Source organism: Podarcis liolepis, assembly GCF_965112155.1.
Source record: "Podarcis liolepis genome assembly, chromosome: 4".
In the NCBI taxonomy this organism is placed as follows: Eukaryota; Metazoa; Chordata; class Lepidosauria; order Squamata; family Lacertidae; genus Podarcis; species Podarcis liolepis.
This window is the reverse complement of record NC_139558.1, coordinates 78,682,327-78,694,368: the sequence shown is the minus strand read 5'-3', so window position 1 is coordinate 78,694,368 and position 12,042 is coordinate 78,682,327. Positions and strand designations below refer to the sequence as shown.

The following is a 12,042-nucleotide window of genomic DNA, read 5'->3' as shown; positions in this document are numbered from 1 at the left end:
TTTTCATTGTTGCTTTAAGAATTTCATTAAGATTGATATTCCAATGCTATTTCTTAAACCTTTTTAGTTTGCTGTGTTGCTGTGCGAAACTGTTTGGAATGTCGACAGAGACAGAGAGAAAGGGTAAATAAATCTTCACTAATCAGCAGTAAAACTCAGGAGACTCTTCAGGGTATAAGTGCAACTACTACTGCTAAGGTAAGCTATTAAAATAATAGATACCATTGCATAAAATGAATGAATTGGAAATAATTACAATGTGTCATATAATATTTTAAATTGGTTATGATGATTTGTCACTTTGGTAAAACAGAAGTTACTCCCTTCTGTAAATCCAGAGGGGGCAGTCTTTACAACAGAAAAGCACTTTTTCCTGGTCAGGAGACAAGAACAGTCTTCTGATTTTCCCAGGGGAAAGTTCTGCTTAGCCTTATTACCATGGCTGTTCTGAACTATTATATGGGCCTAGTTGTTTTTTTCTTGGAGTCTGTAAGCAGGGTATTGGTAGAGATGATAAAGTGGCAGAGAAAGTTAAAGATCATATATGAAGTTTTCTTTTTAAGTTAAAATCTTCAGGTGGATGCCACTGTTCTTTGTAGTCTCTACTTGTATTGGTGAGAAATTTGTGTTTGTTTAAGCAGATTTCATTTGAGTAACCTTATACAAAGCAGGTGAATCACTTAAATAGTAGAGCTTTGAGAAGTGTACCTGGTATGTAAGTGAGACACTTTAAAGGTTTTTTGACATTAAAGGTCCCTTTCTGTGTTTTAGAGAACTTCATAAAGCTTACAATACCATATTTTATCTATGAAACAAGATGATACATACAAAGACACACATACATGTAGGAACAGCTGAGTATTTTGAGCTTGAACCTTTCTGAAACTATATAACTATTGTGTGTTTAGACTCCACTGGAAAATGTTCCTGGTAACCTATCACCTATTAAAGATCCCGATAGACTTCTTCAAGATGTAGATATTAATCGTCTGCGAGCAGTTGTATTTCGTGATGTGGTGAGTACTATCATTGGCAGCTTTTCTTAAAGGATTTCTTGCCTGTGTAATGTCCATGGGAGAGAAACAAAGGTATTTGTAAATCTACGCTATGCATCCTTTTTTCTTAAAATAGTAATTATGCATGTATATGTGGAACATCTTTCTTTAATAAATTATTTTTATACTGGGAGCTGTTATCTAATCCCCTAAGTAAAGATGACTTCATCCACTTTTTGAAATTTTACATCCTTGGTGACTTGATCAGATTTAGCAAGATCAGGAACCTTGCATGGACAGGTTATTTTTAGAATTGTAAGAGACTCTTTTATCTTAAAACAGTACTTTATTCAGTAAAAGGTATTCCCTTGAATTGTTAAACTGTATCATGGAGCTGATTTAAAGTTTAAAACTTAAGCTGAGCTGAAGGTTGTACCTTGAAAATTTGGGGCTTAAAATTACATATTGAGGATGGGGAAAGGTTCAGAGGGAAATAGTTAGGAAAGGTGTTTTTTTTTGCAGACGGGGGCTCACTGCTTTGAAGCAGTTCCACTCTCTTTTTAATTTGCTGCTTCAAGCACTGGTGGAGCTCCTCTTGGTGGCCACCATGACGTAGTGTTGTTCTGAGGGGATATTGTTGAAGGGAAAAAAGGGTGGCAAGCAGCTTCCGAGATGGGCTCTGCTGCCACTTGCCTAAACCCTCACTGGTAACTGATAAGCCAGTGAATTGCGCACTCCCAGTTTCCAAAACAGCTCTTCCAAATTCGCAGCTTGTGAATTGGGGTCATTTTTAATCAGGCCTAAAACAAAACCTCCACTAGAAACTACTGTAGAAACCACATTTATGTATACACGCTTCCTGCTGAGATGTGTATGTCTCTTTATTTCTTTATTATGAATGCCTGTTGGTATATATCTTTATATCTCTGTATATCCAGTCACAAATTCCCAGTGAGATGAAAATGTGAAATCGTCCTTAGGCAATTATAGTTCTTTGTAGGGGCAACAGCTCAAGGGGGCTGAGCACTTTGGCCCCCCTATTTTTTTGAGATAGGGTCACCCCCCATGTCCCCAAAAATCGGGGTGGTGTAGAGTGAGTGTGGAACCAAGTGCGGCACTGCTTCAATGGACAACTCCTCCTCCTCCTCCTGCCATGGAGGGGAAGGAGAGTCGAAGCAGCCTCATGGCAGTGGCAGGAGACGTAAGAGCCGCTGGCCACTGAAGTCACATTGCCACTGAATTCAGTTCTGCCCCTGGCTCCTCCCAACTTCCTGACATTGTGTCAGACCCCCAATTTCCCTTGCAAGCTAGTGCCTCTGGTCTTTGGCAGTACAGTTTTCAGTCTAGAAACATTTGTTAAGTGTGACAGGACATGTTGAGTATTTTAATTGTATTTATGATTTTTCTGCAGGATGATAGCAAGCAGGCTCAGTTTTTAGCTTTGGCTGTTGTTTACTTCATTTCTGTGTTGATGGTCTCCAAGTATCGGGACATACTCGAACCTCAACGAGAAACTGCAAGGTCTGGAATCCAGGCAGGTAGAAATATCAGGCAGGAAATAAATTCACCAACAAGTACAGGTACCACTGTTTTTCTGTTTATGTTGCATAATTTTTTAGACAATGGATACTTGACTATAGGGGAAAAAAAGTTCAAATGATACCTATTAACCTTATTCAGTTTCTGATGGGTCTTGTTTTCTTTAAGTTGTTTTGGGAATATTTCTGCTTTCTTGGTCTGGTTTGTCATTCCTAGCATTGCTTGGCCATTGTCTTGGACTATAGGAGACAGGCTGTCAAAAGTTCTGTTATCTTCCGATATGGTACCTCTCAGTAGTATACATTTAATCAATTGCTCCTCTGCAATGGAGCTAGAGACAATTATTTTTAAAAAATGTTAATTTAATTTATATTTAACTTGTCATGTGGTTTTAAGTAAGCTCACAATTGATGTGATTTTTCTCAGTTCCCTCCTCACTTTGTGCCACATTAGTGGCTGGGTATTTTTGCATGAAAGGCATCATAGCTCAGCAGTGCAGAAGATCAATTCTCGGCTCACCACTCAAAAAAAGAAAAAAAAGGATAGTGTAGCAGGCTATGGGAAGTACCCCTGCCTAAAACCAGGAGAGTTTCTGCCTGTTCGGCTAGACAGTACTGGACTGTGTGGACAGATAATCCCACCTGATATAAGGCATTTTACGTGCACTGATGATTAATGTGAGACTTACCCATCCCTTTTTACCAGTGATGAAAAATTGGAGTGCATCAGTGCATTTATGTTGAATGGATTTTGAAAGGAAGACCAACATTTGATGGCAGTGGTGTCCAACATAGCATATCAAAATCCTTAGTTTTAATTCAGTACCAGCTCAAAAAAGCTTTTAAAGAAGTGAAGTATCTTCATGGTCCTCTGTCTTTCTGTGGCAGTCTGTGCCCTATAAGATGAGATTGGGTCAAACTATCCTAGGAGTGACTTTCAGTTTTTTGGAGGAGAAACAGTGTGTATGTATCAATATCTACATAGCTATCTACAGTTTCTATCATCTATTAACTACATATAAGGTTAACTTTTATTTGTTTACTTTTATCCATTCATTTTTTCAGTTTTGCATAACTTCAAAAGAGAATCCTCTTCAGAGTGCATGTCTTGCAAAATATTCAATATACTGAAAACAGCTTCTATAGGTTATAAAATGGTTTTTTAAAAATTAATATTTTTAAAGTAAGGCCAATACAGGTGCATATTTAGTTTGTCTGTGGTATAAAATGCTTCTTAAAAGTTATTTATTGCTTTGGCCAATCCGGGGAATCCTGCTTTTTATTATTGAGTAGACAAGCCTATGAAATCTTATATTGAATAGTTAGGTTTTATTCCTGTTTAGCTCCTTGGGTGTTTGCAGTTCCTCATTTTAACACATTTATTTTGCACAGACAAAATTAGTAGTTAACATGGTTATCAATTTCCCAAGTTAAACTAATGCTTCAGCTGGATTTTTATCAGTTGAAGAAGCTGTCAGGAGTTTTCATTTATCAGCTGAAGAAACTGTCATTGAGATTGTTTCTGCATCGCATACCTTATTAATCTGAGAACCATGGGCCATATTCAGTTACTCAGTTCCATAAGCACAACCCAGGGCAAGACCTTCCACTAGTTCAGCAGAGCCTTCTTCCTTTTCCTACTCCCCGCATGCCCTCTTTGCCTCCCCCAAATTTGCTTTGCAGTGTTGGGAGAACCCCCAGCAGAACACACAAGGAAATTGTTCCATAGGGCAAGCAGAAATGCTTGTGCTGATGGAGTGATCTCCTTAGCACTACATTGAATCCCACCCCATGTTTTTTAAGTTCCACTGCATTGGTTCATGGTTGTGCCATATGTATCCATATGCTTTCTTCTTCCAAATGAAAGTTGTTTAGAACTCAGTATTACACACACACACACACACACACACACCTGTTCCTATATATTTATTTTCAGCTGTATTTTTTGGCTTACTAATCTTTGATACTGTTTACATCATGAAGACCTTGCATCTTACAGTAAAATTAGTAAAATATTCATATATAGTAAAACCAAATTTGATGCTGTTACCTTTATTCAAAGCAAACCCATGTTATTAACTGTTATAGGATAGTTTACTGGGTACTCTAAAATATTCCTGCATTAAAGTATTTTGCTATAAACATGTTCTTAAGTGTACACCCTAATTTTTAGGGTTCTTCCCTGTTTCTAGAAATATTCTAATAGTTTGAGTAAATTTCTTTGATTAAATCTACACAAATTTATTACTTAAGAAAAGATTATGGGGGGGCATGGTTCACTTGTGATAGATGACACGCACATGTTGTAGGAGACACCATTCTAGAAAATATATTCCCTTGTGTGAGGAAGAAGAAAGAATGCCTAAAATGGTGCCATGCCACCTACAGTATTTGTATTTGAAACCTGTATTTTGAAAAATCCAAACACTTTAATTTATTATGATATTTTAATTGATTGATCTGACCAATTAATCAACTAAATAATGTAGCCATGCTGATTTTGTGTTTATATTTTGTGTGTTTCCGCATTTGTCTATTATGCTGTGATGCTGGAGTAGGAAACTGCTGGTTTCACTATTCCAGCCATGCCTGTCTTGTCTATGTATACCTGTCTTTTCTATAAATGTTGTTTTTATGACGCGTTATTTAAAGGTATGTTCTTTTCCTATCTCTTGATTTCTCTCTGAGAAACACGTTGTTAGTGCCATGTTTGCATGTTTCAGTGAGATAGGACTTGTGTCATGGATCCACAGTGGACCAAGCCACAGGCGATAAGCAGCTGGCTCACAATTGACTCCATGATTTTCTCCACAGTTGTGGTCATACCATCTATCCCACACCCAGGTTTGAACCATGGATTCCTTGCCAAGTTAATTCCTGAGCAGAGCTTTACCCACTCATTTTACAAAGGTAATATTAACACAACCTCCTAACTTGTTTGGGTGTACTTGTTTCATTTCATGTAATTCAAAATCTAACTATAACATAGCTGTTTGGTAAATAAGAATACGCTTTGGGTTACACACAGATAAAATTTCCTGCAATGAAAATCCCTTGCCCAGCTATGTCTAGATTTTGAGGTACCTTGTTAATGGAGAGAGTTGCTGTAGATAAAAGTATAATTCTGCACTATGATATATACAAGGCACAATGTATTTTCATTAAATTCCTTTTCTTCTTATTTAGCAATATGTTTTAAACCTTTGAAAAATAATACTAAAAAAAGATAAGGAAGATATCTAACACCATATTCTTGAAGTAGTATGTTTTCATATTGTTTAGCTGTGCATTTATTTCAGTCTTTAATATAGACATTTTTATTTTGGATTATAGCATCCAGTTGTTTTAATCCCAATGAGGAGGACTATGCGACTGGAGATAGCAGTAAGAGCTAAACTTCTGATATCACCAGGGGGAGCAATCACACACACACACAAACAAAACGCACACACAACCATCTTGCTCTCTTACAGCAGGAAAGGACAGTATTCACAGCTTTCTTCTTCTGTATATCACAGTATATTTAGCTTCCACCACCTGATCAGGCAGCATGGTGCACCTATGTAACAGCACAGTTCTCCCCTTTGAACATGTACAATGCTTAGTGCATTTATTATTATTATTATTATTATTATTATTAAATGTGTATATCACCCTTCATCCAAAGATCATGGGGCAGTTCACAGCAAAAAATTGAGAACACAAAATAATGCTAAAACAAAAACAAACCTTAAGCTCTGCAATATGCCAGGGAGCCAAACGGACTCCAGGAAGTGCGAGAGGGCACTCAGGGGCAATTGTTTCAACAGCCTGAGCCATTCTGATATTCCAGAGTTTGGCCAGGGCTTTGACAGAACCAGTTCTATCAGCTGGAAAATCCCCCAGAGCTGTCTGGAAACTCACTGGATCCATTAGCCTCTGAGGGTGGAGCATTTTAATAGGTTCCCTGCCGCTGCAGAGGGGGGAAAGGTGCTGAAAGCCTAAATCTCAACAGGAAGTGATCTGACCATGACAAGAGAAAAGGCCTGCAAGGCAGAGAGCAGGTACTCCAAGACTCACAGCAAAGATGGTCTACTTTTTTTAATTTAAGAGACTCTCTGCAGTCAACTGAAAAGCCCCATTTTAAACCTTTCAAGAAGCTAAACTCAAAAAATAAACAGCAAGAAAGAGATGACAAATTAATACAAGAAATTATTACTCCTGCAAAGGCTTATATTGACTCTGTATCTGACATGATAACAGAAAAGGTCAAAGACTAAGATGAGATGAAGTTGACCCACAAGCTAGGAAGCAGTAGCAGCTCTCTGCACCTATGCAAGAGATAGAAATACTCATTCATAGAGGGAAATCAGGCTGCAATACATATCTAGTAGCAAGGGGCAAAGGAAAGGGAGAGGTGTTTGGGTAAGAACATTTCCTGTCACAGGAAGTACTGTTTTTAAAAACTGGATACCATTTCAGGAACTTCCAGAACCTTGTGTTTTTATTTTAAAAAGAATTGGCCAGTAGGTTACATTTCAGGTCATTAATTCATTTTGGTAGACAAGCTTATGGATAGTCTACAATTATTAAGATGATAGTGTTTCAATTAGATCCCAACAGGCAAATATTGCCATAGATATGTGAGGCGCTCTAGATTGCATGCATGCTACCCTGATAGCTATGTGAAATTGCAGTGCCTGAGAAATGGTGTAGTTCAGTGATGAATCAAATATTTTACATGCAGAAGGACATAGCTTCAATCCCTTAATCCCTTTATCCTTTCAGATAAAAGGGGCTCAGGTAGCTGGGAAAGACATAAGTCAGAGACATTAGAGAGTGGTTGATGGACAGAATACGAAGATATTGGCAGACCAGTAGTTTGATCTGCTGTAAAGCAGTTCCTTATTTTAATAAATTTGTTTCCCTTCCCTATAATCACTTTTGGATATTGACAAATAATGTTTTCCAGCAAAAATTCTACAAGTGGAGTGTGTGAAGTACCCTAATCTGGTGGGATCACAATTAAAACATTTGCAAATCAACATCTTGTATATGATTTAGAGACCTAGATAGAATGTATTTTCCTTTTTTCACAGCAGCGTGTGTGCATAAAAGTTCATGTGTGTGGTTAGGAAAAAAAGATAGTGAAAAATAACTGTTCCAAGAGGCCATCCAATAGAATGTCTGCTGGTCTTTCAAATATTTGGGGCTGTAAGCACTGAAGTGAGCACCTTGAATTGGGTTCAGAAACATACATGCAACTGTTTTAGAACAGGAGTTATATATATATGAGTTCTAAAGGCAACTCCAGCCAGTTGCCTTTGAACCAGTTTCTGAGTCATTTTCAAGAATAGCCCCACATAGAGCACATTGCAATAATCCAATCTGGAAGTTACCAGAGCATGGAGTACTGTGGCCAAATCATCTCTGCCCAAAGGGTGGCGTACCTGACAATAGTCTGAAGTGCCTCTGTAATGCTTTCCTCCTACCTCTGCAGGTAAGAATGGCCCCACTAAATGAAAACTTCAGAAGTGAAGGTATGATCATTCTGACCAAGAAGACCATAGCAGTTGTTGGAAATTAACTATACTTAGTTTAACAGCCACGACACTGGAGATTCTTTCTCTATTCCTGAATGCACTTCAATAATTATTGAAGAAAAAAAAAAACAAGGCTTGCAAAAAGCTCTGTACAGCACTTCCCAAGCTTATCACAATCGCCTGGTTGTTGAGTGTTTCAGAAACACTGCACAAAGGACTTTGCAACCACTATTAGTCGGCAAAGCACTGCCCCATGTGTAATGTGAAATGTAGGCCAAGTGAGTGTGACTTGCCTGAAACAGGTCTATGGGCCAAATGGAGGTCCAGATTTGCCCTGGGACCAGAGGTCTAATAACAATCTGATGGATTCACTTACCTTCCTAGGATACAAAAACAAGAAGATTAACAGAAGGAATGTTTCCAAAATGACACCATCTATTTACAATATCCCAAATATGGTTAAGAGGTTATTTGGAGACCAGGGTTGCAGTACTTCATCCATATGAAACAATAAAGTTTTGGATCTAAATTAGCTAATGCAGTGTTTCGCAAAGTTGGGTGCCCCCATTATTAAAAATTGTGGGACTTGGTAGACCACTTAAGTTTTTGCTTTGCTTTATTCTCTGTTGTATAACAAATACTTGGTTAACTTTTGGATTAAATATAAAGAAAAATAAAATAACATGTGCCTGCATCCTCATCAAAACCATATTATCAAAATCACAGGCCCTAGACTGAGGGCCAAGTTGAGATAATCTTGACAGCTCCACATTCTATCCATGTACCTTATGAATAGAGCATACAGACAGCTAGCGGTCCATGTAGATCAGTTTGAGGACATCTGACCTAGTGGATTACTACTAAGTGTAAGCAGCTACATTAGATAATGAATTAAGTAGTGTGTAGAATCTTAGATTAGATGGCTGATCATGGATAATCAAAGTCAGTAAAGGCTGGTCTTGCTGCTTTTGGGAATTGTTCTTTCTTAAATGAGGGCAGCTTTCCATTACCCTTAATGGAGACAGCAGTTAGATCCCTTTTAAAATCATTTGTATCAATAAATATCCCAGGTAGTGAACAAAAACCCAAGAATAAAACATGTCAAACCACCAAATATATTGCAAAATTAAGGATAAATCTCAGGCATTAAAAAGTACATAAACAGCAGCAAAATAATTTATACCATTGATTTGCAGCAGATTTGCTACATATCCAGCTGCACATATTGGCATTGTTTTATCTCCCATGCTGTGATTTTATGATGTGGTTACTGTATAAGTACAGCTATTCTTGGATGACTCGTCATTTTTCAGCAGTGCCAATCTGACTTCTTTGCTGCTTTGGGGACAGAAATTTCTTTAGCAGCCTTGCTGGACATTGTATGCCTAGGAATTAATTTAGAAGATTTGACCCCACTGATCTTCATGGACTTCTTAGTGGCTTTCCACACAGTAGCCTGCCAACTTCTGCTACTTCTGCTGCAGAACTTGGTAGGAATATGAAGGACAGCACTTGTTAAAATCTTTTTTGATAGACCCTTACAAGAGTTGTTAGTTTCATTGGCAGAAAAATGCTTTGGGTCTGGATTTCCTAATTATCAGTCATTGCCTACCACTGGATTAACCATTATTCTTGCATGGGCTAAGCAATCAATCAATAAGGTTGCTAAATTAGAAATTTGCACTGGTTCCAGAATGAGTCTCTGTGCTATTTAATTTCATTTTAACCCAGTTGACTGTAACTTTAATAGCCAATGCTGCACCTGATACTACAACTTTAATTTTATTTACCTGAAAGTTAGTCCAATTGGACACACTGGAACTTTCTTCCAGAAAAAAATATGTTTAGGATTGGCCTGCCGGAGTGCCAATGGTGGTCCTTCTGTGATGGTATGACCTTAACAGCAGAAGTGTGAGTCAGGCTAATTCTCTGTTCTAGTTATAAGACTAATAGTAATATACTATCAAAACCCTCATTAAATGTTTGCCATTATCATTCTTCTATTGTTGTATTGTCATTGTGAATGTTCTGGTGAATTTGACGTTGATTTCACTTAGAACTTGTTTTTGTGTGTGATGATTGAAATAAACTCATCCTTGTAATCTTGCACTCCCATCTTTTGGTCAATGCTCATAACTCCTTAATAAGACATATAATTTTTATAGAAGATTCTAAGGAAAGCTTTAATTGAAAATGTATTTTAAGTGACTAAACTATAAAAGTTTGAAATTGCTATGCAGTTGCTATTGCAACCTACTTTACTATTTTTGCGTGCAAAGGAATAGGGATGCATTTCTTACTACTCACCCCCAAAACAGTGATGCCTTGCATGCATTCCAGTTGAGGCTCGGAAAGCCTTAAACTTTATTTATTTGATTTGAGTTCTCAGAGCAATTTTGGAGCGAGCTCACAAAGAAACATTCACTGTTGCCTCTGCCTTTTCCTGCCCAAGGCCTAAATACTTGCTTTGGAGCAGAGGCACTATTGTGTCCTACAACTGCATATTTTCCTACCAGACTGAACTAGCTCTACTAGAAACATGCTACAAATATCATTTCCACCAGGGATAAAACTCTTGGGTGGACTTTTTATTCAGTAGGCTTGAGAAAAACCCTTCCAGGATCCTGCTGTCTAATTCCAGCAGGAAAAGACACTCTTGTTGGGACCTAGAGGATGCTTACCACCTCCTGCCAATGATTAAGATAATTTCTGGTCATTGGGATAGAGAAAATGGGAAGGAGCTCATAGGATCAAGATGAACATGGCCCTGCTTGAAGCAGTCTGGAAGTAGGGCTGTGCTTATCTTAATTCGGGTTGCCAGCATTCAAGCTGGGATATGATCCTGTCTTCTGCTGGCATAAATTTTCTGGGGAGGCCAGATTGATGCTAGGGCACTTGTTGATATGACAGGGGTCACATCCTGAAGAGCAGGAACAAGGCAAGGTGGTAGTTTAGTCAAGTCTTCTGTTGCAGTCCTACCCAATAGTCTAATAATCCAGTTGAATCCAGTGGTCAACGCTGCCAGATCCAAACTAGAGTGGCAGGGTGGATGACAGCTTGTCATAGAAAGCTCACAGAAGCCAGTGCTCTCTAGGACTTGAGAAGAGCTGTCTTTTGAGGGGCCATTGCCCTATTCTGTAATTGCTGGCTCCTATAGTGATGGTGGATGGAGGCTCGTAACATTATACAGGAGGCAGCAACGAAAACCATCCCAATGAAAAGGAAATGCAAGAAAGCAAAGTGGCTGTCCAACGAGGCCTTACAAATAGTGGGGGAGAGAAGGCAAGCAAAATGCGAGGGAGATAGTGAAAGATACAGGAAATTGAACGCAGATTTCCAAAAAAATAACAAGGAGAGACAAGAAGGCCTTCTTAAACGAGCAATGCAATGCAAAGAAATAGAGGAAAACGATAGAATGGGAAAAACCAGAGATCTGTTCAAGAAAATTGGAGATATGAAGGGAACATTTCGTACAAAGATTACCCATAATAAAGGACAAAAGTGGAAAGGACCTAACAGAAGCAGAAGACACCAAGAAGAGGTGGCAAGAATACACAGAGGAATTATACCAGAATGATATGGATGTCTCGTACACCCCAGGTAGTGTGGTTGCTGACCTTGAGCCAGACATCCTGCAGAGTGAAGTCAAATGGGCCTTAGAAAGCACTGCTAATAACAAGGCCAGTGGAAGTGATGGTATTCCAGCTGAACTATTTAAAATTTCAAAAGATGATGCCGTTAAGATGCTATACTCAATATGCCAGCAAATTTGGAAAACTCAGCTGTGGCCAGAGGATTGGAGAAGATCCGTCTACATCCTAATCCCAAAGAAGGGCAGTGCCAAAGAATGCTCCAACTACCGCACAATTGCACTCATTTCACACGCTAGCAAGGTTATGCTTAAAATTCTACAAGGCAGGCTTAAGCAGTATGTGGACCGAGAACTCCCAGAAGTGCAAGCTGGATTTCAAAGGGGCAGAGGAACCA

The 12,042-nt window shown here is 38.5% G+C and overlaps 1 protein-coding gene across 6 annotated transcripts in view; it reads left to right on the top strand.

The window, feature by feature from the left end:
- NBEA (neurobeachin) overlaps positions 1 to 12,042 on the top strand; it is a 356,767-nt gene that overhangs the window by 87,972 nt on the left and 256,753 nt on the right. For all 6 annotated transcript variants that reach the window (XM_083498846.1, XM_083498847.1, XM_083498848.1 and 3 more), the window contains 4 exons: positions 68 to 198; positions 909 to 1,016; positions 2,407 to 2,575; positions 5,348 to 5,443. In XM_083498846.1, coding sequence (XP_083354972.1) covers positions 68 to 198; positions 909 to 1,016; positions 2,407 to 2,575; positions 5,348 to 5,443 — 504 coding nt within the window. The remainder of the gene's footprint in view (positions 1 to 67; positions 199 to 908; positions 1,017 to 2,406; positions 2,576 to 5,347; positions 5,444 to 12,042) is intronic.